Source organism: Penicillium cataractarum (genome assembly GCF_028827025.1).
Source record: "Penicillium cataractarum strain IBT 29864 chromosome Unknown utg000005l, whole genome shotgun sequence".
Classification (NCBI taxonomy): domain Eukaryota; kingdom Fungi; phylum Ascomycota; class Eurotiomycetes; order Eurotiales; family Aspergillaceae; genus Penicillium; species Penicillium cataractarum.
The window spans coordinates 3543401-3570198 of NW_026622741.1; the positions used below are offsets into that span (position 1 = coordinate 3543401).

Consider the following 26798-nt stretch of genomic DNA (forward strand, 5'->3'; position numbering starts at 1 on the left):
TTTTGCATTTTCCAAAGGTTCAGCACCATCACTGCATATAATGGCCCCTCGCTACCGCAATATTGCTGTTATAGGCGCTGGGCCCTCGGGCATTTCAGCTGTCAAAGCGCTACAGGAGGAGAACATCTTTGACAGAATCCGGATATTTGAGCGACGTGATAAGCCCGGGGGTATCTGGCACTATGATTCTACCCCAGACTTATTCCCAACCGCAAGGAACTTGGCCGAGTCGCGGAATGCAATTCCCAAGAAGCTACCTCAATTCGCATCTCCGAGTCCCGAGGATACAACTGCACGGACTGGGATTTACGACAGCCTTGACAGCAATGTGGGCTCCAAGGCCATGGCTTTCACACACAAGCCTTTTCCAAACATAAATTCTGCACTTTCTGTCAAACAATTTGGACATTCCAATCCAACCCATCCCTTTCGCATTATTGCGGGGTATTTGGAGGACCTTTTCAAGGATTACCACCACCTCGCCAGCTTCAATACTACTGTCGAAAAAATCGAGAAACAGGAAGGAAAATGGATTTTGACTCTCCGTCAGTCCGGCCATATCCGTGATGATGAGCTAAGGGACTATTGGTGGCAGGAGGAATTTGATGCTGTGATCGTAGCTTCTGGCCACTACAGTGTCCCTTTGGTTCCTGATATCCCGGGACTAGACGTTGCCTTCAAAGCTTATCCAACAAAATTTGAGCATTCCAAGGCCTATCGCTCTCAGAATGATTATGTGGATAAGAAGGTTGTTGTAGTTGGAGGGAACATCTCATCTGCAGATCTTATCGTTGACCTGCATCCTATCGTCAAAGGGCCTTTATATCTCTCCCAGAGAGGACATAATGAGGCGCTGCAATCGGCATGGGACTTGCCCAACGTTCAAGCAAAACCTGTAATCTCGAGCATCGAAAGTACTTCCCATGGAGTTAATGTGAAGTTCGCGGATGGTACAACAGTCGCGGACGTGGACAAGGTCATATTTGCAACTGGCTACAAGCTCTCCTACCCATTTGTCACTCCTGATCCTGTGACACCTAACAACCGGGTCGCGGGCTTTTATCAACATATATTCAAGATCGGCGACCCGTCTCTAGCTCTTGTGGGACAAATTCGGGCCGCGATCAGCTTTCGCGCCTATGAGTACCAGGCCGTTGCCGTGGCACGATACTTCGCGGGAAGAAATAGCCAGCCATTGCCCAGTCCCCAGCAGCAGGATCTGTGGGAAATCGAAAGACTGAAGTACAAAGGCCCCACAGCTCTTTTCCACGAGATCAAACCCGATTTCAAGGAGTATTTCGATTTTCTGCGTGCTTTGGCAGGGCCACCTGCGGAAAATAGTGATGCTTATGAATTGCCAGCCTGGAAAGATCGATGGGCCGAGCAAGCGTTTGAAGTCTTACAGTTGAAAGACAAATACTGGAAGTCTTTGAAAAGGGTCGCAGACAGCTCAAGCCACACGAAGGCAAAGCTGTAGTTTATTCTGGCTTGACCGATCGGTGACACGTATGAGCCTGATCTATTCGCAAAAGCAAAGGAAGGGTTGGGCGATCGTGTGAATACAATTTTATTGTTTAGCAAGTGTGACCACACTCATCAGTTTCATATTCGTTTTGCTCTGTATTTTGAAGACGACCGTAGAGAATGTAAGAGAAGGGAGAAGAAAATCCTGGCAGAAATGAGGTATGGAGTCCAAGATTGCGATAGCGAAGATAACTAGGATGTTCCAAAGTCAGATAGTGATGAAGAGAGAGCAAACTGTCAAATAATGCTACAAGAAATGACCACGAAATACGTTCAAGATCAGGTCATTCGGATTCCACTGTAGCAAACACTTCGGCAGTTCCGAGGCAAGTCTTTGAACCTTGAGCCACATGGAAATGACGCACCGAGAATTTAACCTCAATGTCAAGCATATACGTGCGAACAGCCGACACGTGTCTATCTGCGATGATCACAACCCATTGTGTATTCCAGTATATATTATTAACTCTTCTTTCGCACGAAGAGGGCGTGACGATCTCTTCTTTACATTCCACCAGTGGAGTAGGGCCAAGCCCCGATCGGCAGAAATTAAATCAAGAGCGATGGGCACCATCTAGGAGAACCAGAAAATACGAGGACTGTATAATCGTTATTTTGCCGAAAACTCGTCGTTCCTCAACAGTGTGAGGCCTAAATATATAGGCTAGGGAGCGAACTAGTCAGGTTGACCAGGGTATCTTGCTGCAGGATTTACGCCCAAGTTCGGGTGGCGCCGTCGCAAGAACGCCACCAACGCTAGGCTTCAACTAGCCCAAATTTGAGGGACTGACCATCCTACTTCGGACATGATTGACTGACGATCACATATGACCAGTCGTCTTGTGAAACCCCAATTTTTTGGCTCGCCCTAGTCAGGGTCGTCTTTTGGTGGCTTAAAAAATGCAGGAACTAGGTGATACTATGGTTCCTTGCTTTTTGCGAGTTGACAGATAGGGTAGATGGTAACTAGATATAAGAGGCTTTGCTGGCGTGGCCATGGAGCACGTACGCCGAGTAAAATCTTTAGAAAGAGCCTCTCTACGGTTACTATGCATTTCTCGCTTTTAACTCTTCTCTCCACCGTGACAGCCCTGGGAAATGCTGCTCCGAGCGGACTACATACTCGTGGTATGACCTATAATGTCCGATAAGGATCCTGGCTAATTCGCTAAGAAGCTCATCTTTCTTCCAGATATTCCGCCTGCTGAGCTAGCGCAGTTCGAATTCTGGGTCCAGTACGCAGCCGCTGCATACTGCCATGACAACTATGCCTCTATGGCAGGCCATAAGTTGACATGCTGGGCTGGAAACTGTCCACAGGTTGAGGCCGCTGACACCTCTATTGTCTACGACTTCTCAAAGTGAGTTTCTGTGCTATGCACATACATGAGCATAGAGTGATCTGATCCTGGCTTAGTACAACCGCTACCGACACCTCGGGCTATATTGTTTTAGACAATACAAACAAGGCCATCATCTTGGCTTTTCGAGGGTCATACTCCGTTCGTAACTGGATTGCCGATGTCGAATTTCCCTATACCGACCCCAAATTGTGTGACGGTTGTGAGGCAGAGCTAGGCTTCTGGAGCTCCTGGGAACTAGTTCGCGATGAGATCATGAAGTACCTAACCGCCACTGTTAATGCCAACCCTACTTACGAACTTGTCGTTGTTGGCCACAGCTTGGGTGCTGCTGTCGCAAGTCTCGCTGCTGCTGATATCCGTGGGAAGGGCCATCTGTCTGCGAAATTGTACGCCTTCGCGTCTCCTCGTGTGGCCAACCCTGCTTTGGCCCAATATATCACCGCTCAGTCCAACAACTATCGCTTCACGCACACCAATGATCCTGTGCCCAAACTACCATTGTTATCCATGGGATATGTTCACATTAGCCCGGAATACTACATTACTGCTCCGAACAACTCCACCGTTTCTGCGAACCATGTGCAAGTGTTGGAGGGTGAGGTCAATTGGAATGGTAACACTGGAACTGGTTTGCCTTCCTTAATTGACTTCCCAGCTCACCATTGGTACTTTGAGGAAGCAGATGGGTGTAAGGGACCTGGCCTTCCATTTAAGTTCTAATTATGGCCAGGCTTCCTTCAAATTCTATCAAACAGCTTTTGATGAATGAGGCACCAAGGGTACCGAGTATATAGGATGTGAGAACAGAGGGAGCCTGATAACCTTGTTTGAGATGGAATGAAGAAAGAAATCTAGTATGTGTAGAGAGGGAGTCAACAATGGCAGCCAACAAGGATAGTGCTAGAAACATGCAGAGGTGGTCTTTGACAACCTAGCTGATTATATAGTATGCCAGCACCGGTTATACATACAGAAGGGTGCAATGGAATGTTCTATAGAAAATAGAATGACTAACAACATGTCAAATACCCTGATCGTGTCCAGTCCAATCCACTTCGAATGGGAACATAGAATCGCTTATCACCATCGACGAAACCGCCACGCAAAATCCTCATGTCATCAATACCTCGCTTTAAATCTTCTGATTCTTCATCAATCTCTGAATCCCAAAGCCTCCATCCATCCTTGTGTGGTATCTTCCATCGAATCACCACAGGAGAGGGCACATGAGAAGTTTCCTGCTCGCCGACGTCCGTCGGGTGAGAAGCGGAGTTCTTCTCGGTCAGAGCTAGAAACAGTTCATGATCCTTTGATGAAGACCTATGCCTGTAGAGAAGTACTGGATTTGAGACTATAGCCGAAGAGGGAAAGTAGATAGGAGTTCGTAGTGTCTCAGCACTCCAGAGTGTATCGGGTCCACTGTTAGATGGTCGAGAAAGACCAAATTTCACTATTTTCGGCTCGCACGTCAGTGGTGGCAGTGCAACGACGACTTCGCTATCACTCCAGTGCACAAGAACGAGATTTGCCGGGAGACTGTCAATGGGTTCCTTCATCTTATATGTGATCTGTTGATGGATGCGTGGTTCATCCAACGAACTGCTACCTGCTTCGTTCGTAGTGAATCGACTTGTTGATAGCGACAATGCACACTCCGCATGGCCTTCCTGTTCACGGAAGCATGCCTGTAAAGAATAGAGAAACTGCCCGCACGAAGAGAAGTGGATCTCGGAGGCTACAGATGTTAGACCATCGAACAAGGTGTCGGGCGATAAAAATGGCAAGAGCTTACCTTGGCAACCCTTTCCGTCTAACAGGAAAGAGTCAGTTTCAGTACTCCAGATACCAGTGCCCATGTTGGCAATTAGGACATGGCCATTAAGATCTTTCAACACAACGAAAGGCAAAGACGGATGGACCGCAAATGGAATTTCTTTGCGGGCCCCCTTATTGAGAGCGATTGGAATCCACAAAGGTTGGGACGATTCCCATATTATAATCGCACACTCATTGGGTAGTTGTTCCACTGATCTGGGTTTTGATTTGGCAGAGGAACCTTCTTCGTATCCAGAGTCATAGTGGGAGTCAACGATGGTGCCATCGTCTGACTCAGACTCTGAACTGGAGTCGGAGCAAGAATCGCTATCCGAGTCAGACGAATCTGAATCGTCGTGCTTTGGATTGACTGACTGATGTGTGTTCCGGACAACGTGGAAGAGGGTGAGTTTTCCGTGGGGTGTATTGCGATTACACTTCGATCTCAATTGCCAACTTTGACTTGGAACGGCTGCTTTCCAAGCGCCTGGCGCTGAAAATTTCTGGGATATACCATCCAACGATCGCTCAAGCTGAAGGCGAGACCCGTCAAACTTTAATAACCGGACCTGGGAATCATTGCGCACAAGTTGGAAATCTGTGTCAATACTGTCCAAGTCCGTTAAAGGAGTTCCTTTATCGAAAGTGCCATGGATCTTTGTTCCCTTGGAAAAGACGGAAACGCGGTGGTAGTGAATACGTCCAGGGGGATCGGATAGATACTTGCAAACTAACTCAGCCAAGAGCTTAGCACCAGAAAGAGAGATAGAAGAGACTCGCAATTGCGCGGCATTTGCGGGGTCTATCTTGTCATTCAATCTCCAGACTTTGATTCCTTCCGATTGATGAAGATGATTTCCAAGTCTTGATTGCATATTGCTCAGCGGCACACATTGGTCCAACGTACCAGGTCGGGATGCAAGAGCCTCATGCCAGTCACTCACAAATGAACAAAAGTCTTGATCTAGTAGTTTTCCATACGGGTACTGCCCAAGCCAATTAGGTAGAGGGACAGCAAAGCAGTCGGCCTTACTCCAATCAGCCCGGCGAACCCCCATTTGGTATTTTTTGGCCCCTGTGCGTGCATAACGGCCAAAGTTGTAAGGTACAATGTAGCTCTGAAGAGCAACGCAGGTCCAAAAACTGGCGCTTTCCATGAATGCTCGAACTTCCTCAAAGATCTCTTCGGAATGATGCTCGGTGTCCATAAAGTGTAGAAACCAGAATGCTGCGGCATATTTCAGGAACGCATTTTCGGTGCTGTCGTCGTCCAGAATTGCTTTCGCTGCAGAAAATGATTTGTATCGACGATATTGCAAAAGAGTCATACAAGTTAACCCAAATTTCACGGAGCCTTCCGAAGGTTGGACGAAGAATTTCTTCATCTCTTTGAGTCTGAACTCCTCAACATGACTGAATGACTTGTCGATGGGTAGATCTCGGGGATCCTGGAGTAGGAAGTCCTGAATTGTTTTATGAAACAGTTTTACCTTGGCATTAGTCTTGTTCTGCTCCGAGGAACGGTCAAATAGCAGCAGTGAGCCGCATAGATCGTGTATTGCGTCCTCCTTTGGCACAGAGTCGGGCGAGTAATCCCGAGCACCTGGTCTAATCGCGAGAGCATTGCGAAGCTCATTCCAAGTGATAGATTGAACAGCTGTGACGAGGATCGTGAAAAGTCTCCTGGAGAGAATTTAGAATCCTATCCAAATATTAGGACTTGTCAGAAACCTTACCGCACAAGATCACGCTCAGGTGGACTGCGATAAGACAGCCTCAACAAACTGCGCATATAATATCCCGTTAAAGTTTGAGGAAACTCATGAAGAGCCGCCTTGATGTCGGTGTCGCACGTAACACCCTTTCCATTCAGGGTATCGATTAGAAACTTCGAGTAAAGAAAGCTTCCTTCGCTGTACTCGACATAATCGTCGATCTGCTCCAACGATTTTGCGATTGAGCGCAAACCGTCTGCCAGGAATAGCTTGATCTCTGCAGCAAGTGTTGACCGGGCTGGAGACAAGAATACTGCGTTCAGATTCTCCATCATACTATGGATCTGCCCCTCCTTCCGACTGGTGAAGAACCACCTCACAGTTCCATATACCGGAGCTGAGATGATGGAGCTCAATGTAGCTCGCATATTCTCGTCATCGAGGCTCTCATCTAACCCATCGACTAAAATGTAGATGAGAGGGCATTGCTTCAACAACGCATGTAAGATTTCAATCACATGCCCTCGGAGTCGTAGATGTCTCGCATTGTGCGCCATTTCTTGTCGGTACAGCTCAACAACTCGGTCGGGTATGCCTGTTTTCAAGATATTCAGTATTTGAAGCGTCAAGGCTTTCAGACCCGTGAGAGGGTTGCGCTTGGTGAAATCGCTGAACGAGTAGAAAAAGTATGCAGAAGGTAGACCTCGCTCAGACAGATGCTGGACCACTGCGGATGACAGAACAGTCTTTCCTGAACCCGGAGGTGCATTATACCAGAGAATGGGATCCGAAGTACTGTCACGCCAGTGGAGAAACTTCTTGTCTTCAAATATCCAGGAGCATGTTGTGCCATGCCTCCGCTCAGAGTGAAACTCAAGGTCGCAGCGAACGTCAAGGTCATCACCCGCACTGATCCAGTCGCGAATACCATTCTTCAATTTCTCTATGGACCGCATTTTTGAATTAATATTTGCTTGCAGAGAAGGATAGGGGCGTATTGGGGAATATATTTACCTTCATGCTCTGCTTTCAATCTCTTCCTGTCTTCGTTGGCGCGCACAGCTTCTTCAGCATGGGCTATTGATTCTACCCTGCTGCAATCTCGACGTAGAGAGTCTAGTGTACCCTGAATCTCATCTGCGAGTGGGTTTAGGATGTTCTTGAGCGTCCCAATAATGACTGTACGGCATTAGCAGGAGGAGAAAAATGTCTAATTGATAGACAGAGGAACGTACGGTTCTGGTCGAGGAGCTTCGTTGCTGTGGCCCAAAACTTCACGATGTTTTTGTATGAGGCCACGAGCCGCTCGCGAACTTCGTCAGATGTCTCATATGCCACCGCGAACTTGCCATAGCACTTGAGAGAAGCACCAATCTCGGCCATCGCTTCGGTTATGACATCGAGCGCCTTGCCCATTTTCTGCGCCAGCTATAGAGAGGTAAGATCCATTAGCTTATAGTGGTCGCAAATTGCGTATTCACGACTTACCCTTAAGACAAGTTGTGCGCCAGTAAACACCACGCCGACTGCGAATGGACTTGCTTGTATCATAGTCTGGCAAGCCGACATCAGGTTCTGTAGCCCATCCATGAAAGGGCCGATCGCCAGCAGGACTCTGGTAGTCTTTGAGGAATGTCCTCGCTGCTCGATCTGTTTGACAAATTCTGTCAATTTCCCCGCGCATTCGTTCACTCCTTTTTGTCCCTCGGAAACCGCCATGACAGCTCTGGAGTTTAGGACTTCCTCGTAGAAACGGCCCTTTCGGTCGCGAGCCTTCATTTCCTCTAGAAACTCGTCAATAGCCTCAGCCAGAGGGCTGCATGGCTTTGATGGGAACCGCATAATGGTCGTTTGTGTCGGAGAATTTTGGTATGCCATACACGGTAATGAGGGGTGAGAAGGCTTATCCAATTTATGTGGCCACGAGTTGCACTGACATGGCATCAGCAGGTTGATCAAGCGCCCAATCACCCACAACGGAGGATCATAAATGGGTTCCTGCTCCAAGCTATGCCCTCTGCAGATAGTCGCAGTTCGTTATGATAGGCGCATAGTGTTTTCCATAAGAGCACAGCCCGGCTAGGTGCTCCAAATCTAGCACCGCCACGGATTTTAAAGTCCGCTTAGAGCCTGTTCAGATTGGGCGTTTGGTAAGCTGCCGTCACATAGCTAAGGGCCCAGGCACGCTAATCATGCAGGATGGCAGTGGGGGCGGTAATAATGCATCGTGACAGGCGCTCTCGTAAAATCGGCTGACGATCAAAAGACAAGCTTAGTGGGGTCCAAATAGTGAGGCAACTAAGGCTGTGCAGATAGTGCTGTCCTGTCCTGTTGAGCCCCAAGTTGCAGATGAGGCTCTTATCCCACTTATAAAGGCCCAAGCAACCCGAGAATTCTCACACTCTCTTGGTCAACTCGAGACTGATAATCTAACCGTCAGGCTACAATACTGCAAGAAAAAGCCCGATTATATTGAAAATGGCTACTACCACGGACCCTAGCCTCGTCGGCGAAAAATGCGAGTTTAAAGTATACCGCCATAATACAAAGAAAGAAGGCAAACGAGCCGTTGAAGTTCTTTCCAAGCCCTTCGATGATCAGACTCTCGACGAGCTCGACAGCCCATATGCTCTTGTCATCAATCGGTACTTTGGCGATAAGAGTCAACTTGAGAAGACGACTCTGGACATCAATTCGAGTTGGCTTGTCAGGGTTTTCAGAGAAGTCATTGGCTCCTACCCTACAGTGCCTGCCGATTTTTGCACGCCCTTCCAACTTGAAAGTCCATTCCAAATCCTGCTTCACCACTGGGAAGATCTGGATGAGCGCCGCCAAGCTACCCAGAATGCTGAGGAACGTATGCATCTGAATCTATTGTTCGATTTTCTGGTGAATGAGCTTGGCTCCGAGAGAGAGCGTTTACTGGGCATGATGAGAAAGAATCAGATTACATTCAAAACCGCATGGTCTATATTCCGCCCGGGAGAGTTGGTCTACACGTCCTTCATGGGACATCCCTGGCTTTTGAGATGCCAGAAAACAGCCTATGAGCAAACTGTGAAAAGGGGTCCGTATCTGGAGGTCCATTGCATTTTCTGCGATCATAATGGTACCGTCGAAGGACAGGCCAAAAAGGTCTTCAAGATATACCAGAAAGAGAGCTTTGGAGCTGAAAATCCCGCAACCATCACTGAACTTTCCGTTTATGCGCGGAGGTTTGTTCAGGGTCAGGAAGGACTAGAAGAGCGACTTATCAAGCGCGGTCGGAAATTCCTTTCCTTGACAGGAATGTCAGTCAAATCATATGACGGGCCAGCTAAATATCTCAAGGAGCCATATCACCGCTTTTATGATCCAGGCATGGCGGACTGGCCTGGAGTTTGGCTGCCATACACCGAGCTCGGACGAGTTGTTGTCGACCGCAAGACGTTCCAGCAAGAACAAATTTCGAATGCAGTCAGTGTCCAGGCACAAGAAGTAGATCCCCTACTATGCCCTCCTTATGAGTACGGCTTTTCTTTGGCTCGAAAAGAGTGGGCTAAGTTCATGATTGATTGTATCGACGAGATCACCTGGGCCGAGAATGTTTGGGATTCATTGATTGTTGGTGATCGCCAAAAATTGGTGCTTCAGTCTTTAGTCACTTCACACTTGTATCCCGACGATGCTCGCGATCAAATGAGACAAAAGGGCAAGGGCTTGGTTGTTTTGCTCTACGGGACTCCAGGCTCTGGAAAGACATTGACAGCCGAGACTGCAGCCGAAGGCACCCGAAAGGCCTTGATAATGACTTCCCTGGGGGAGCTCAACAAGGAAGACAGGTAATTTCATTTCTTCCAACATTGACATTGGATCTAATCCATCTCTCTTTTCATAGCGCCTGGGCCTTCGAAACCCGCTTGCGACTCCTACTGAGATATGCTACCTTATGGAAAGCGGTCGTCCTGATGGATGAAGCGGATGTATTCCTCGAGGCAAGAGATGACCACGGTGACAGCAACACACGGAACGCTCTTGTAGCTGGTTCGTTATAATCTCACAGTGAATTGAAGTGTTTCAGCTGACATATGACTCCCTCAGTTTTCTTGAAAGAACTCGAATATTTCAGCGGAGTCGTATTCCTGACTACCAATAGGATTAAATCATTCGACCGAGCCATGAAGTCTCGGATTCACCTTGCTCTCGAGTATACACCACCTGGCATTGAAACACGCCAACAACTTTGGGAGCAGATTCTCAAGTCTATCCCTCCAGAAGAGATTGATATTGACCCCGAGGATGCGATTGATCATTTTGTGGCAGCTAAGATCAACGGTAGAGAGATTGCGAATACTGTAAACACTGCAAGAACCATTGCCAGATTCGAAAAGAAGGCTCTTCAACTGAAGCATATCGAACTGGTGCTTGGTGTGTGGAGAGAATTCGATGACAGCTTAAAGCAGACTGCCCAGAAATCGGGTCAAGCTATGGAGAAAGGCAGCCGCATGATTGATCGCACAAATTCTATCATTGAAGAGGAAGATGACGGCTTCAAAACCTGAGCGACCGGGCATTCTTGATTGTTGCCCTAATAGATGAATGTGATACTTGAATAAATCTTTGAAGTGAATCCCATCGCATATTATTCTAGTTATGTTGGGGTTGTTCTCTTTGCTGAGTCAACTGAAGATACTCTTCCCTCTAGGTAACTAGGCCCCATAGCCTTGCGTATTCGATTCCAGATACTCACTAATCTTCTGATACCTCAACAACAATCTTCTTTGCCGAGACACCCTTTGCAAGAAGATCAATGCCATCCTGGATTTTCTCAAGACCCCCACCGATGATGAATGGGTCTGGTTTGACCTGAAATTGACCTGTTGCCAATACCGTGGGAATATATTCACCCCAAATCGCATTTCCAACATCAAGGTTGACCAAACCCGGGTCTCCTCCGTTGACTATATTCAAATTAGTTTACGATTTTACCGTATCACCTGCCCATTTTGAACATACCAAAGACTGCTTTGACATTGTCTGGGAAATTCCCATCGGGAAATCTCATTACTGGCAGCTTGCCTCCTCCAATTCTGCTCAGAACTTCACCGCACTGAGCTTGCGTTTCTGGACTGCTAATACAGTCGACGACAAAATCATTTTCGTTCAATATGTTGACAAGATCATCGATAATTTTCGGGCTCTTGTAGTCAAGGACTTGGGCGGCCCCGAGGCTCTTCACCAACGCATGGTTAGCCTCGCTGGCGGTAGTCACGACCTCAAGACCCGACGCGACAGCGAGTTGAATAGTTGAGCAACCAACGGAAGAGCTTCCGCCCCAAAGTAAGATCTTCTTCCCAAGTGGGCGAGGTGAGAAAGATGGTAGCGGGAGTTGGAGCTGGACATAGAGCGAACTGGCTGCAGTGGAGATCGAAAGAGGAAGAACAACCGCGCTGGAGAAAGGGAGAGAGTCTGGGATGGCGGCGACCAAAATCTCTAAACAGGCGCTATAAAGCTGGAAGCCACTGTTGGCAGCTTTTCCGCTGAGGAGACCGTGGCAGTGTCTATTGGATTTGGTCAGACAGTGCTCCAATTTTGACACTGGGTGTGTAACATACCCGATCACTCTCTGGCCAACCTTGAGGGTATTGACGTTAGAACCGACTTCAACAATGGTTCCTGCAACATCCTGTCCGAGGACAAAAGGATACGGGAGCTGAAAATTTGGGCTTGCTTGCATCTGGAGACCTTTTTAGCCAATTGGATCCTTCATCGCGGTTGTCTTTTGTCATACCCCGTAGTCTACCAGATTAATAGCAGTGTAGGCGACCTTGATAACAACCTCTGTCGGCAATGGACTAGGTTTTGGTGCTGGCCCAACTTGTAGAGGCGTCGCCTTAGCATAAGGAAGCCAGGCAGCTTGGTTCTGGATATCCGCCATTGTTGTAATACTGTAGTTTCAAATCGTCTTGCATGATCCAAATCAGAGCATTTGGCCGCGGGGAACACTCTAATATATGCCAACAAATTTAAAGATTAAGAAGACGATTTGAAATGCGCGAGTAATCACTTTTGTTTCAACACAGTGATATGTAATTGGGCGTGACTGATTTCTAAGCCAATCCCACAGCCTCGTAGCCCCCCCCCCCCATCTGTGCATTTCGCTTGGCAGCCTTACATATGAGAGAATGCGATAGAAACTCAACGTACTGAGGGCAAAACAGTCTAGGAGAATTAAGGCAACTCAAAATGTCCTGAATCTAGTCAGTAGACTTTCCAATGGTCGCATTTCATTGCCTGGCATGAAATTCAGGGCACTCAGGCCAGTGGGCTGGTGGAGGAGAGAGAGCCTAGAGCCTCATCATGAGCCAATCATGAGGCTTGCGAAGACTGCCACTTACACCCCACTCAATTTTCAACTCCACGGCCAGTCAATTTCTTGTGCATAACATAAATTTGTGGTTGGAATGACATAGGCAAGTAATAGACAGAGTGAAAACTTAAGAGTCAAGGTGAAAGTGAAACAATGCCATGATTTTACCCAAATAGTATCGGGGGCTTTGACCGCGATCTATGCCCGCGATGACATTTTCTAGATACGTGTTAATCGTCTTCTTCTGGTCATCGCCTTGAAACATATCTTAATGTTCCATACTCCCTATATGGGGTTTACAGCTTTGGGTTATCTTTACGATGGCTACGTCTCATAATCCATTTATAGGGGCCGTCATGAATCTTAGCAGGTCCGAATAAAATTCCGGCAGTATAAAGAGCCGCTCGGGCAAAAGGAGAACTGGCATAACTCACAGGAGCTGTAGCCAGAAAGAGGCACGAGAGATGCTGTTCTCATGAAACATGGAGCTAACGACGGTTTACCCCGTAACTTGGAGGGTCTTTCGAGGGAGTGGTGGCTTAGAAAGGGCCTTTAGGGAGAGTAAAGGAACTAACGTAATGTGGCGAGGCTTCTACTTATAGTGCTGTTAGTGTGCAGATGAGAGATAGAATCTACCCGGCAAGTGGGCCCCTTGGATTCACTAAGATAAGAAATGTTTTTAAGGTCCATGAGGGGATTCCGACAAGACAGATAGTTCAACCTGTTTGCTTTTACTATAAATAGAGGGAGCCGAGGTTCTCTCATTCACATACCGAGGACTGGCATCACAAACCTGTATTCATATTTGTTCAAGGGCAAGGCACCTGGATACTTTTCTATGTTCGGTACCAAGCTTGCCCAGGCTTGGGTGAGTGAGTTGCGTCGTGGCAAGTGGGTCAGTCTCAACAATCGCCGTGAACTGGTGGATTGAATATGGACCTCATCGAATACTTAATTTTTTGAGATTTCACAACGTTCTTGACTTTCTCCGCTACTGCGACCGGTATACGTCAGGTGTTTCCATCACCACCCCTAACGGATTGGCCTCGTAAGGTGTTCTGATCGGCTTTATACGGCTCGGTGAAGAGTGCCGCAACGGGGAAAAAGTTTCACACGGGTGTACGTAGTCGGCCGGCTAGATCCGTCATAGTAAGGAACCAACCACGCAAGCGCTGCCGTCATCAACCAACCCAAGCTTTTTTAGTGGAGCCACCATTTGTTGACTGAACTACGTTTCATTGCGTTTGTGTATCTTTTCCAGGCTGAGCCCATCCATAATTGCTGCCATTGAGCCAATCGTGCCCTCTCACTCGTTTAACCACCTGATTCATTGTCCTTGACAGTGGGAATGCTGCCCTAAAGCTGGGGCAATATGGCGTACTAAATCCACGACAAATGGATCAAGCTAATATAAATAGATGAACCCGCTTGTTGTCTTTCGCGGCCCCAGCCCCATACATTCGCTTGGATCTATAACATTGGTGGTTGCTCCCATTGTCTCGTTAACTTGTTTCATCCATTTGGAAGTCACATTCGTTGGGATCATTGTTTCTTTTACGATCCATCACTACCAATTTTCAATCCAAGATGGCCGTCTCTTCATACCTCAAGTGGGCTGCGCTCACTTTGGCCACCGCTCAGCTCGGTGCTGCCCAGACCTACACCAGCTGTAATCCACTCAATGGTAAGTCTATTCCATGAAATTCAATCATGGGATGCCTGAGATCACAATTGCTAACTGGAAGTATATAGCAACCTGTCCTGCCGATACCGGTCTTGCCAAGTGGGAGTTTAACACCGACTTCACCACGGGCTCGTCGGCATTCAGCAAGTGGAACACCACTTCTGGAACTGTTGAAAGCACCTCTCTTGGTGCCAAGTTCACTATCTCTGAGCAGGGCGATGCTCCCACCATTGAGAGTGACTTTTACATCTTCTTCGGCCGGGTCGAGGTTAAGATGAGAGCTGCCAACGGCACTGGTATCATCAGCACTACTGTGATGGAATCTGATGACCTGGACGAGATCGACTGGGTGAGCTTTATCCTCAACTCGGTGAAATAGCCAAACTTGATCACCTCTGACTTTTAGCAGGAGCAAATTAGTACTTACGACTACTCTATCGAAACCGACTACTTCGGCAAGGGCAACACCACCTCCTACGACCGCGCCACTACCGTGAATGTGACAACACCAGAGGAGACCTTCCATACGTATACTGTTGATTGGACTTCCAGCCGCATTGAGTGGATTCTGGACGGCGAGGTCGTCCGCACCCTGGAGTATGCCGATGCCCTGAACGGCGAGAACTACCCGCAGACTCCCATGCGTATCAAGATCGGTATTTGGGCCGGTGGTGATCCTGACAACGGCGAGGGTACCATTGAGTGGGCTGGCGGCGAAACTGACTACACTGCTGGCCCCTTCAGCATGTATGTCGAGTCCGTCAAGATCATCAACTACAACCCTGCCTCCGCCTACAAGTACACCGACAAGACTGGTGCCTATACCAGCATCAAGGCCACCAACGGCACTACGTCGACCAACTTGGCTTCCAGTTCTAGCTCCGCCCAGGCTGCTTCTTCTTCCAGCTCTTCGTCTTCCAAGTCCTCGGCCTCCAGCTCTGCCAGTGCTTCTGCCTCTGCGAGCGTCTCTTCTGCCGGTTGGATCGCGCCGTACTCCGCATTTGCAACCATCATGGCTACTTTGATTGCGAGCGTTTTCCTACTGTAATTGACTGTATATTATGAAATGTACGAAGGTTCCTAGATTTCACCAGAACAGGAGCTCAGGATATAACTAACTAAATACACCGACCAATTCCGTTCCTTTCCCATTGTTTGTTAGATTAGATTGATCACCATAGTTAGATGAGAACCATAGGATCGGGCAAGATACTGATCTTCCGTTCTTGAAGATCTTGAAACAGCAAGCTTTGTGACTTGATGAAAGCCTCGGTCATTCCCAAGATGAGTAGCGAAACTAAGTAGACCTTTAAGATTATCGGAGAATTCCAACCTTGGTCGTCGGAGCCAGAGACATCTCACATACGCGTATCCTTTCAACCCAAGAGACCGCTTACATCTTAATCAGCAAGCAGTTGACGGCTTTGGTGATCATGGTACATCAAGCTCCCTACAAAGGCTAGAGAGCTTCTCCTAGCCTGAGAACAAATCGGAAATTGCTCTCGATTCCTCGCCCCCGTCATTGACCTGCCTTAAGAACTACATATCTTTAGCGAAAAATGAAAAAAAAAATTCAGTTGCATCACTACCTGTCGTAAAGAAATTATTGGTCTTTTTATCTTACCCAGAGGTACGGATGTGCAGTGTATCGTGTTTCACTTCTCTTCTGCATCAACTCGGAATACCAGTCCGCTTAGTTTAGCGAGCATATTCATCATCCAAAATAGGAGACCCGATGGTGAAGGAACTGATTTGCGTGTAGGGCTCGAGATAGTGAAGAATACTTTCAAGGATGAGAATAGTCGACTTGGAGATGGAATTCTGCGCAGGGCGCGAGCAGAAATTGACTTGGACACTTTGGATGCGAGTACCCCGTACTGATTAGACTAAAATTAGATAGAAACCGCTCGATTGGCCGAGCACGAGAAACATAGTGGTCTTCATGGAAGTCATTGCAACACCGCACTGCGCGAGTCATTCTTCCTGAGCTCAGGTGGCATGGCTGCTTTTTTGCGAAGGCTCCCTCTTGCCTCTGGCATTTTACCTCAGATACTGAGCATTATGATTCTAAATAAGATGGGTGCATTCGTATCTCCTTTAGGACCAGACGGTTTTCATCCCATATCCCAGGGAAAAGGAAAGCCTCTAACCGAGTCTTTAGCCGAGTCAGGTTTTCAACAATAAACTAGTTATTATAGGGAAGTTATAAACTCTTGAACTAGTGTAGATTAGAAGCGGCCAAGAGTGGATTCCATTACGCTTTGAATGTTCTTGGCTGTGTTGAAAATTTCTTTTCCGACCAAGCCTGTTGAAAGCGACCGGACACGGAGCTAGTTCCAAAAGCATGAGGTAGGCTCGTTAAAATTGATTAGCAATATGTTTTTCTAGACTGAGGCACCACGTGGCCATTATAAGATGACACAAAGAAACCCTGAATTCTATGCAGTGGTAAAATTCGACCCTGCTCAGACAACAAACGGCGTCTGACTAATAGTGTAGAGAAATTGTTTGCCGGCATACGAGCGTATGATTCCCGATCCTTGACATGAGATATCAGTATCAGGCACGCAACAGGGATTATATGTTAATCGGATTCGTCAGATGCGCCACTTGACCAGGGCAAGTCGCGAACCCTGGTCTGTTCAAGCCATCGTGCGAGTAGCTACATGCCTTTTCTTCTCCGAAGCCCAGGGCTGTGACGAAGTAACCGACCTGAGGAGAAAAGGGTTAGTAATAATGGATCACAGTCCTGCAACAGACAAAGTTCAACCCCCATGAACCATAATGAAACGGCAACACCGGTAGTAAATTGTGTAGTATTAGGCTGATCTCGAGTTAATGAAGTGAATTTGTATTAAACTTTTTACGTTTTGAAAGGGAACCAAGAATTGCGACTGCCCTGAGGTGATCGTCTGATTGGTTTTGTTTCGATGGATAATGTGCTTAAAGCGCTAGAGATCATGTTGCATAGGACTGTCTTGGCAAGATCCTTCGACCTGAGCAGTTCGAAAACAGTTCAAAGGGACTCGTCGGGGCTCGCTCTGTATCAAAAGTCCGAGCATCCGGGGTCCCACTTCGCAAGCGTAGGATTGTCGCTACATAGAATTGGATTTTGCACAGGCTTGGAGTAGCCCCGAAATGATTTGCCGAGACAAATTTTTGAACTCTTTGTTGCAGAGAGGTAACCGCGCGTTGTTCACTGTCGAGGAAAAATGACTCGAATTAATGCAGGAATCAGAAAATACCGCATTGTCTGCTTTGTGGAACTGGAGGATAATCTGGATGGGAACAGGGATCGCCCGGCTTCGGCCCGGTGGGGCAGTGGGCCATATCCAATAAAAGATAGCATCCAGGGATCAGTTATTCAGCCAAGGCGAAGGATGATCGGTTCTCAGGCCCCCAATTGGCCATTAAACCTGCATTGTGCATTCAGTGAATACTTGGAACCAACCATTCGAGGCCAAGTCTGTACGGAGGATGCACTGAAATGAGCTGAAGCTGCGAGGTACCTACTGTGGTTAGTCCTTCCCTGAATCATGGTTACAATACAAATGACCATCAAACGAGCCACTAATTGCAATTTTGTCCAGAAGGGTGCCCAAGGCTAGGTCCACGGTTCTACCGGAGAACCACCTAGCGCGATAGAAAACAGTAGTATGCTCGTGCCCTTGGGCCTCTGGTTTTCTATAGTCTTCGGATTCTTGTCACATATGTCGTCGACGATACTTCCCGGCCGTCTTGATTCCGACCTTTGGGCACGATGAAGCCAGAGTTGCGAGAGACCTGGACTCCTGCCATCAACGTTCTCACATGGTTCATGCTGGTGACTTCCATTCTGAGTGTATTTACTCGATTAGGTACAAAGTACTGGATATTTCGCAAATTAACCGTCGACGATGTCCTGAGCATCGCTGCTCTAATGGCCTGTGTTGGTCAATCCATTGCAGTGTCCTTGGCTACCGAAGCTGGGCTCGGCCAGCATTTTCTTCCATTGGATTCATCTGATTTGAAAAACATGATGAAGGTGAGACCTAGACAGAAAGTTCAGTTTTGATGTCGACTGGAACGGATACTAAAGATAATTTTCTGATGCCTAGTCTCAATACACCGCGAATATGCTCTTTGTTATCAGCATGTGTTGTTCCAAACTCGCCCTGATGATGTTTATACGCAACCTATCACCTGCCTCTCTCGATCGGCAATTTGCTCTTGGGCTGGGGATATTCATCGTCGTCTGGGCAATTACGGGTGTTTTCACGGCAGCTTTCCAGTGTCATGTCCCTGCTACTTGGGATTACATAAATGGCAAATGCTTTGACTTGGTGGGCGATACTATATGCATAACGATAAGCGAGAGACAGCACTGATAGATACTTAGGTTGCATGGTGGAATTATCTCGGAGCCACCAACATCTTATCTGAGGGAGGTATCATCGTCCAAGCACTGTTGGTAATCATTCGAGTCCAGGCGGATATTCACAAGAAGATCGTTCTATCCAGCGTCTTTCTATTTCGAGTGGTGTATGTGATCCACAATGGCTCTTGGCTTCTTGAGAATTTGAACTAACGACACTTTTACAGTGTGGTTATTGCGATCATCTGTCAGTTGGCTTACGCGAAGGATACAAAAGGATCGGATGACCCAACATGGGATACATGGACCGTGGTGGTTTCTACACAGATGACCCAGGCATTGAGCATCGTCACTGCCTGTTCGCCCCAGTTCAAACCGTTCCTTGACAGCCTTCGGTCATCGGGAATGAGTTTGGGAGGAACAAGCTATGGGAGCCGACAGAGAACCTATGCTGGAACTACCTACAAGGTGTCGCGTGGTCATCGCACTGGAGATACCCCCAGTGAAACGCATGAGCTTGTCACCATGCCAGGAGACACTGTCAACCAGACTATCGTGACATCCTCGCCGGATTGTGACGCCGAAAGCCAAACGAGTCAGTCGCGAATTATTCGCGAGGTTCGAACATGGACTGTAACAGAGACCCGACGTGATTACGGCTAGAATAGGTATCTGTTTACTTAATTTCTGGCAAATTTGATTAGAATTGTACGTAATGATTCACTATGAAAAAGGGGTTGGAAGGATGCGACTACAAGTACGTAATGCTGGTGCTAGATGAGCTACTAAATAGTATACTGAAACAATATAAGCCTAGGAGAAAGACGAGATAACACTAAGAATACCACCTACTCAAAGCGGTCAAGTGGGTCTATCATAGTCCGCTTCAAGGCATCGGGTTGTACAAAAGTTAATGATCTCGCGAGGTCAACCGAGAGTGGAGCTGATATTTAGTGTTGCAACACAAGACAATGGACATCCACCAAAGAAAAGTGATCAAAGTTTAGACTCGGGGGTGGAGACACCACTAACTATGAAGTGGCAAGGCCCTGTCTCCGCTAGGGGTGTTCCAGATTCGAAGTGGAAAGGACCAACAGGCGCCCCCAATTGACTTGACCCCCCTTGCCAGATTGTATTATTCTTTCGCTTCACAGCTGACGACCAATGCTGAAATTTGGCGCTACGCTTTGAAAAAGGAATAACGCCTTCGGTCGCTTCCGCCCTCTGAGTCCACTTTTATATATTGAGAGATAGTAAATAATAATTTCTCTGTTCACCTAGCGCCTTAGCGTAAGTGGGTAATCACAAGGAAGTGTCTGAAAATGCGATTGTCCTGGCATTGGCTGCATTAGCTCTTCGCATCCCCTCTGTCCTCCGTTGAATCAAAACAGAGGTACTTCCCCCTCGATCATTCCGGTGCTCAGATTTTTTCCCTCGTTGTTCTTCCATCTGCCGCTCAATATGTCTTCTCATCAGGCGAAGCAGATAAGCACAACTGGTATGCACGAGATCGGTAACCCCTCCAGCATTGAGCTCGACGATGCCAATCTGGCACGTATGGGGAAACGGCCAGTCCTGAAGGTAAATTCCAGCCTGGGCACTATGATCAAAGTATCCCAAAATGAATGATTCATTAACTTTACCTAGCGAAATTTTGGATTGATGTCGATGTTGGGGTTTAGTTGTACTATTCTGATTACTTGGGAGGGAATTGTTGTGTGAGCAGTGCTCGCGACCGAAACTCGTATTCATTCTATTACTGACTATTCATTGCTCTGCAGGTTGTTCCTCCAGGCATACTCAAAGTATGACATTTTCTTAAGCCCGCCTTTCCCTTTATTGGGGTGAAACTAACGAACACTGTACAGTGGCGGCCCTGCTGGTGCAGTTTACGGCTTTATCTTTGTCTGGGTCGGCGTTGCGTCGACTTTCGTCGTCCTTTCAGAGTTGGCCTCGATGTATGGATTCTTTCCCCTAGCCTTTCAAATCGACTTTTTCGACTAATCAACCAAAAGGGCTCCAACTTCTGGCGGCCAGTACCACTGGTGCTCGATGCTTGCCCCGCGATCCGTCATGAAGCTCTTTAGCTATCTAACTGGTAAGGATTGATGACCCGGGAAAAAGTTGTTTTGCTCAACAGCAACTGATTATCCATTTCCAGGTTGGCTTACCGTTATCGGATGGCAAGCAACATATGCAACCTCTTGCTTTCTATGTGGAACCCTTATCCAGGGCTTGATTGTTCTCACACGGAGCAGCTACGAACCAAAGAATTGGCACACAACACTGTTGTTCTGGGCTGTCGCATTGTTCTCTGTTGGTATCAACTCAGTCGGTGGGAAACTACTACCAAGATTCGAGGGATTCATCCTCATTCTACACATCCTCGGATTCTTCGCCATCCTTATTCCCCTTACTTACATGGCGGACCATGGATCGGCGCATGACGTTTTCACACAATTTTTGAACATGGGCGAATTCCCGTCTCAGGGCCTTTCTTTCTTCGTCGGCATGGTTGGGTGTATATTTGCATTTGCTGGTGGCGATGCCGCAGTGCACGTAAGTTGATAGTTTATGGTGACCATATCGTGCTCGAGGAAGACTAATAATATTCTGTCCCACCAGATGTCCGAGGAAATTACCAACGCGGCAACGGCAGTTCCGACATCAATTATGCTCAGTGTTTTGATCAATGGATCTCTGGGGTTCGGCATGCTGCTGGCGATGCTTTTCTGCCTAGGGGACATCGAGGCCGCACTCGGGTCGCCCACTGGCTACCCTTTCATGGCAATTTTCTTGCAGGCGACAGGTTCCGTTCCTGGAACCGCAGTCATGTCCTCAATTGTCACCACAATGGGTATCACTACCTCTGTCGGCATGTTGGCTTCTGCATCGCGCCAGTTTTGGTCTTTCGCTCGCGATCGAGGTATTCCGGGTTGGCGAATTTGGAGCCAGGTATGTATTATTTATTTCCAACACATCAATTATTTTAATTTTTAGATTCTCATTTTCAATAGGTTCACGGAGGCACCGGTGTCCCCATCTACTCTGTCCTTCTTACAACTTGTGTTGTCTGCCTCCTTGCTCTTATCCCCATCGGGTCCTCGGTCGCCTTCAATGACCTCGTCGCCATGTCTATTTCCGGTCTTTACCTTTCGTACATGGTCGTCGCTGGTCTACTCCTCTATCGACGCTGCACTGGTGGCATCAGCAATGCCCGCAGCAGCGACTCAGCAGTTGTTAACACCGTCGGCGCGAAGCTTGTGTGGGGCCCATTCCATCTGCCAGGTATTTGGGGCATCTTGGTCAATGCGTTTGCTCTGGTCTACATGACTATTGCGGTTTTCTTCAGTTTCTGGCCTCCATCTTGGGTTGTTAAAGTTCAGACTATGAATTTCAGCGTGGTAGGAACCGCTGGTGTGATCGTTCTCAGCCTTGTCTACTACGCCCTTCGAGCAAGAAAGGTGTACGACGGCCCGATCGTGGAAATTGAGTAAATGTTGGAGAGAGCAAGGATGCACTTAGTTTGGGTGGCTGTATAATAGTTTTATTATTGATATCCTGAAATTCAGAATTGGACCAGTATATATCTAATTAATTCAAATGGGGGTTGAAAGCAATGCCATGTGGGATGCTCCTTTTCTATTAAGCCCCCGGGGTTTTGATCTTTGCTCTGCGTCATTTCCTAGGTTGGCACGACGTCTGCAATCTATTTACAAGGGTGCAAATAAAAGCTCATTTTCCATTCTCCGATCTCATTTAAGTAGTAAGTTTATCTTGCTTTTCTCTAGTCTCGCCTGCACTCATTGTCTCAACATCGGCGGGATCAAAATAGGGCAAGCAATCCACTTGGTGCGTTTTGTAGGGTACCTGTGCCTATTCACTTCATTGCAGTTTAACACATTTTGTTGAACGGATTTTATTTAAACCATAATGATTCCAAGATAATTTTCTCGTGAGCATACAGATGGGCTTATGAGCTGTTCATTCCTATAGTTGCCTCTTGGATCCTTCCAAGTGAAAAGGAAACAGAGCGTTGACAGGTCCGAAATATATTCTGAGCCCATCTCGAGTACATCTTCCGGGCGTATTACGACGTACTACGCTATCTCTCCTCTTTTATTCCCCTCAAGGTAAACCGAAAATAAGTATGTGTAACTAAATCCAACAAAAAAATACCTGGATACTTCGGCTCTGAATTCCTGGCCCGTCGTTTCAACACCTTGCAAGCGTTGCGGTGATCGACACCGGGGCAACAACTTACCTATTTTGAGACCGAGACTGGATCAAACATAGTCTAACCCAACAGGTGGAACTTTGAAAAGCTTTACAGCCGCTTTGTAATTTCAACGGACTAGGAAGCTAAGATCTGGCCCTAGGGATCTACTAGCTCCTAATTGCTCACAACTCATCGGTGAAACTTAAACTCCGGTGTTGGGAGCGAGCTGGATCTAAGCTGAGGACTTACTACTGTGGGGCAGTTCTATTTTTACAAGTATATAGTTGAAACTGTGGCCCTGATTCAACAAATGTGAAAATAGTACAAAGCTTGGGCATTTACTGTGGACCCCACGAATGAAAGACCGGAAACTGAAGGACAACACGGAAAATATGAATGTATTATGCCAGAGCCACAGATAGTAGGAAGAAAGCACTGATACGGAATTCAATATATTTGAAAATATGTCAGAGCTAGGGACTCTGGTCTCCAGCTGGACGGCATTCTGCCTGATATGTCTGTACATTAGGAAACATATGACCATTACCGGAAGACCAAGCAGGATAAGTAGTGTCATTGCTAAAGATCTGTATACAAATTAGTACCATTTCGGTTCCGCGTTATTATAATAGGAGATGATCTTACATACCACAGGATTTAGCGGGGGTAGATTAGGGTCAATATTGTCATCCCAGAAAGACGCGCTCATTGATCCTTCAGTTTGCGGGGGTGGGGACATGGATTGTGGAGGTTTAGTGAAGACCTCGGGTCGAAGCATATTCCTCATGTAATTCTCAATAACCGATTCGAACTGCGCCGAGGGAAACGGTGTGTTTGGGCCGTGGGTTGCAAGGAGCCCCGAGGCACTCGAGACAGCGCAGATGGGACTGCAGTTCACCGAATTTGAATAATTGTTGAAATATGTACCATGCGCTTCACAATGTTGGTTATTTTGGCAACCGATGTACTGTGAGCAGGGCATTGTGGGTTGACCGGTTATTCTAGATATCCCGTCCCCACAGCTTTCAACGGATTGGAAATTATTTGGAATCGGCGACTTTGCTATATGGGTCTGAGAGGGTGAAGGGCTGGATAGGGAATATGCCGCCAGCTCTGTCTTGATCAATCTGGTGTGCCTTTTTTGTGGTGAAATGGGCTCCCCGCCACTACAAGATAATACAGTTAGTTTGAAAGTTCAACTTGGTAGAGATCGTCAAAGACCTACTGCCGTGCCATATGCTGTGCCAGATAGTCTGCGCGGTGAAATGACTTGTGGCATCCAATATATGTGCAGGTATGGGATTTCTTGTTTTTGTGACTCAGTTCATGGCGTCGCCTATGCTCGGCTCGGGTGAAGATCTGATAAATTTAGAGTTAGAAAGTACAGGGAGTTGAGAGGCGCAGGTGTTCTTGACGAACTTTAGAGCATCCTGGGTATTCGCAAGCATGCACGCGCTTTCCTTTCTTAGCCTTGCTGACCCGGCTCTCGGTGCATGATGAGGACGGTGGAGAGGATGTGATGCTTCGACCACTTTTGCACTTAGATTCAGCATGTTGAAGGCTATCAAAGAATGTGCTCGAAGGCAAAGCTTGGGGAAGATGCTGTGTTTGTGATGGCGGCGAACTCAAATAGGATGGCATAGAGGCCATGAAGTGATTCGGAAACTGGGGTAGACTGCAGCTGATAGACATTTTTGAGTAACCGACCGGGAGCTTTGTATTAGATGATGGAGGACACGGGAGGATGACAGTCGGTTCTTGTTGTAGAGGCGCCAAATGTATGCCCGGCGAAAAAAGTTGTGAATATCGTGCAAGATTGGTCTAGGACAAAGCATATGCTTCTGTGAAGTGGCTGGCAAACATGATCAGAGTCTCCACGGCGCTTTGACTGGGTCGGGGGCTTCTATAAATCCCCCGCGGAGTTAGGTGGGTCAATAACGATGGGCTGATTTGCGAGAAGGAAATTTAACAAGGGACAGACCGTAATGGGGCTGGCCGAAGGGAAGGAAAATATAGAAATTCGAAATTTGGAATAATAATAATAAAAGCAAAGATGAAACACGCAAGGCACATCGACTAAATATTAGCGTCGGGCTGGGGGAGATGCTAGTTGATCAACTGCATCCACAACCCCCCAGAGGCCTGTTCTATCTCTGCTCTAACACGAGTAACTGATTCAAACATGGCTCTCAAAGAACTTGACAATCCTCGAGAATCTTTCTAGCTCGATTTCACTGTAAATTTCATGAGCTCTACAATATGTCGGGCACTCTATGTTGCTGGATGATCACCGGAAGGAAGCGCCGTTGGATTCCCCACGCCCCAGTCGATGCAAGCAGTGCTCAGGCACAAAGCTTATCGGATCAGCCGGTGACTGGACATGAGAATGGGCAACCACGGGGAGACATATTACTAGTGATATCGTTTGAGAAGCTCTTCGAACAGGCCAACGTCCTTGATTACATCTAAAAGAATCTTCCAATTTCCCTGGTCGATGCAAGAGGCTTCGATTTGGGCAATCAAGACGACAAGCGGATCGCTCTGGTTCAACACAGGGACGAACCGGACCAACTTTCCCTCGAATGGGGCACAGTGGGGCGATTGATCCTCACGAGCATGCGGGAGGGCAAACGACCCTGGATGGCAATCAAAGCATTGCTGACCTGAAAAAAGGCACCCGGTAGTGTGATGCGGGCAAGCTACCACGGCGTGGTCCAATGTATGGATATTCAATATGCAGGGCAATTCGGATGTCACGACATGCTCTCAAGCAAGTACTGTTGTATCGTAAACCATCCACATGGCAAGCCGTTGGGGGGTGAGGGTGGAATGTGCCTGTACAACTTGATACCCCCGGGCTTGCAGATTAGTTCTCGAACGTAGCCAACCACAGACTAGGCGGCGGAGAAGCGCTCAAGCTAAGGGCAATTTTTGACTGTGCTCCGGTTAGCGTGAGCTGCTGGCGTATGTAGATGCATAGTGGAGACCATTCTAGAGTGCTCCTGATTGGCTATCCAGGTGGACCCTTTTCGTTCCTCGACGGTGATCTGCGACGGCTCGGATGCTGGCAGCATTGACCATCGACCATCAAGCACTACTAGGACTGGTTTTGAATTAGCCCACATCGGGGGGGGGGGGGGGGGGGGGCGATAGCGAAGCGCGACGCTAGGATAAGCGAGTGCGCCCATGGGGCAAGAAAGTTGTAATCTGATTTGCAAGTTACAGCGGCGTTCCTGGTTGCAGCGCCGCCTGCTTGATTCGTGTCTGTGACTCGGTTACCCCTGAAACTTGATGGCTAATGAGAAATCCCAAGGTTGGTGGGAGGCTTTCTTTCCCTCTCTCTCCACTTTTGCCTTTTCTCGAGCACCCTCGGAGGCTCAAGACGTCAGTGCTATCGAAATACCGCGTGCTCATGACAGTCTGCTTTAAATCTGTGAACCCTGGGCTTTCTTCCGAGTCCCCATGAGCATGACAACAAGGAACTAGACTTGCGAAGACTGTTCCGTATCCTTTAGGGTAGGATACCATGGGTAGTGATGATCATTCCTGCTTTTGAAATGTTGGACTCAAAGTTATTAATAATATTCCAGCCCGTGGGCTGTTTGTGCCCACGCTTCGAAGCTTGGCCCCTTCAGCTGTCATTGTACGTTTCTTCACGATCGGCCTTCGAACTGGAGGTGGAGCTTTGCCGCTTGGTAGAAGAACCATAAATTACACACCGACGGGCGACAACGAGAGTCTGCCTTGCGAGCCTTGTAGATATTGGTATTCTGG

At 47.6% G+C, this 26798-nt stretch overlaps 9 protein-coding genes across 9 annotated transcripts; 6 read left to right on the forward strand and 3 right to left on the reverse strand.

Moving 5' to 3' along the window:
• Positions 1–40: 40 nt before the first annotated feature.
• Positions 41–1477, forward strand: N7496_006969 (uncharacterized protein; the record flags this gene model as incomplete). Its single annotated transcript, XM_056699898.1, has 1 exon — positions 41–1477. One exon carries the CDS (start codon positions 41–43, stop codon positions 1475–1477), a length of 1437 nt encoding a protein of 478 aa, XP_056555311.1.
• A 1096-nt stretch (positions 1478–2573) lies between these two features.
• N7496_006970 (lipase family protein) lies at positions 2574–3608 on the forward strand (the record flags this gene model as incomplete). The annotated part of the gene is made up of 3 exons (XM_056699899.1): positions 2574–2652; positions 2717–2885; positions 2942–3608. The coding sequence occupies 3 exons, from the start codon at positions 2574–2576 to the stop codon at positions 3606–3608; spliced, it is 915 nt and encodes a 304-aa protein (XP_056555312.1).
• Positions 3609–3898: 290 nt separating this feature from the next.
• On the reverse strand, positions 3899–8260 carry N7496_006971 (uncharacterized protein; the record flags this gene model as incomplete). The annotated part of the gene is made up of 5 exons (XM_056699900.1): positions 3899–6386; positions 6440–7361; positions 7433–7597; positions 7654–7846; positions 7907–8260. 5 exons carry the CDS (start codon positions 8258–8260, stop codon positions 3899–3901), a joined length of 4122 nt encoding a protein of 1373 aa, XP_056555313.1.
• A 660-nt stretch (positions 8261–8920) lies between these two features.
• On the forward strand, positions 8921–10959 carry N7496_006972 (ATP-binding protein; the record flags this gene model as incomplete). Its single annotated transcript, XM_056699901.1, has 3 exons — positions 8921–10239; positions 10296–10441; positions 10499–10959. Coding segments are annotated over 3 exons (1926 nt in total), but the record flags the coding sequence as incomplete, so codon positions are not given.
• Positions 10960–11146: 187 nt separating this feature from the next.
• Positions 11147–12335, reverse strand: N7496_006973 (zinc-binding alcohol dehydrogenase family protein; the record flags this gene model as incomplete). The annotated part of the gene is made up of 3 exons (XM_056699902.1): positions 11147–11358; positions 11414–12134; positions 12189–12335. The coding sequence occupies 3 exons, from the start codon at positions 12333–12335 to the stop codon at positions 11147–11149; spliced, it is 1080 nt and encodes a 359-aa protein (XP_056555315.1).
• Positions 12336–14354: 2019 nt separating this feature from the next.
• N7496_006974 (glycoside hydrolase family 16 protein) lies at positions 14355–15499 on the forward strand (the record flags this gene model as incomplete). Its single annotated transcript, XM_056699903.1, has 3 exons — positions 14355–14451; positions 14520–14800; positions 14861–15499. The coding sequence occupies 3 exons, from the start codon at positions 14355–14357 to the stop codon at positions 15497–15499; spliced, it is 1017 nt and encodes a 338-aa protein (XP_056555316.1).
• Positions 15500–18211: 2712 nt separating this feature from the next.
• Positions 18212–19468, forward strand: N7496_006975 (uncharacterized protein; the record flags this gene model as incomplete). The annotated part of the gene is made up of 4 exons (XM_056699904.1): positions 18212–18475; positions 18549–18773; positions 18830–18972; positions 19033–19468. 4 exons carry the CDS (start codon positions 18212–18214, stop codon positions 19466–19468), a joined length of 1068 nt encoding a protein of 355 aa, XP_056555317.1.
• Positions 19469–20266: 798 nt separating this feature from the next.
• On the forward strand, positions 20267–22302 carry N7496_006976 (choline transport protein; the record flags this gene model as incomplete). The annotated part of the gene is made up of 8 exons (XM_056699905.1): positions 20267–20386; positions 20453–20523; positions 20587–20610; positions 20674–20763; positions 20821–20903; positions 20967–21364; positions 21431–21760; positions 21823–22302. 8 exons carry the CDS (start codon positions 20267–20269, stop codon positions 22300–22302), a joined length of 1596 nt encoding a protein of 531 aa, XP_056555318.1.
• A 1195-nt stretch (positions 22303–23497) lies between these two features.
• N7496_006977 (uncharacterized protein) lies at positions 23498–24006 on the reverse strand (the record flags this gene model as incomplete). The annotated part of the gene is made up of 2 exons (XM_056699906.1): positions 23498–23542; positions 23674–24006. 2 exons carry the CDS (start codon positions 24004–24006, stop codon positions 23498–23500), a joined length of 378 nt encoding a protein of 125 aa, XP_056555319.1.
• Between the last annotated feature and the right edge of the window lie 2792 nt (positions 24007–26798).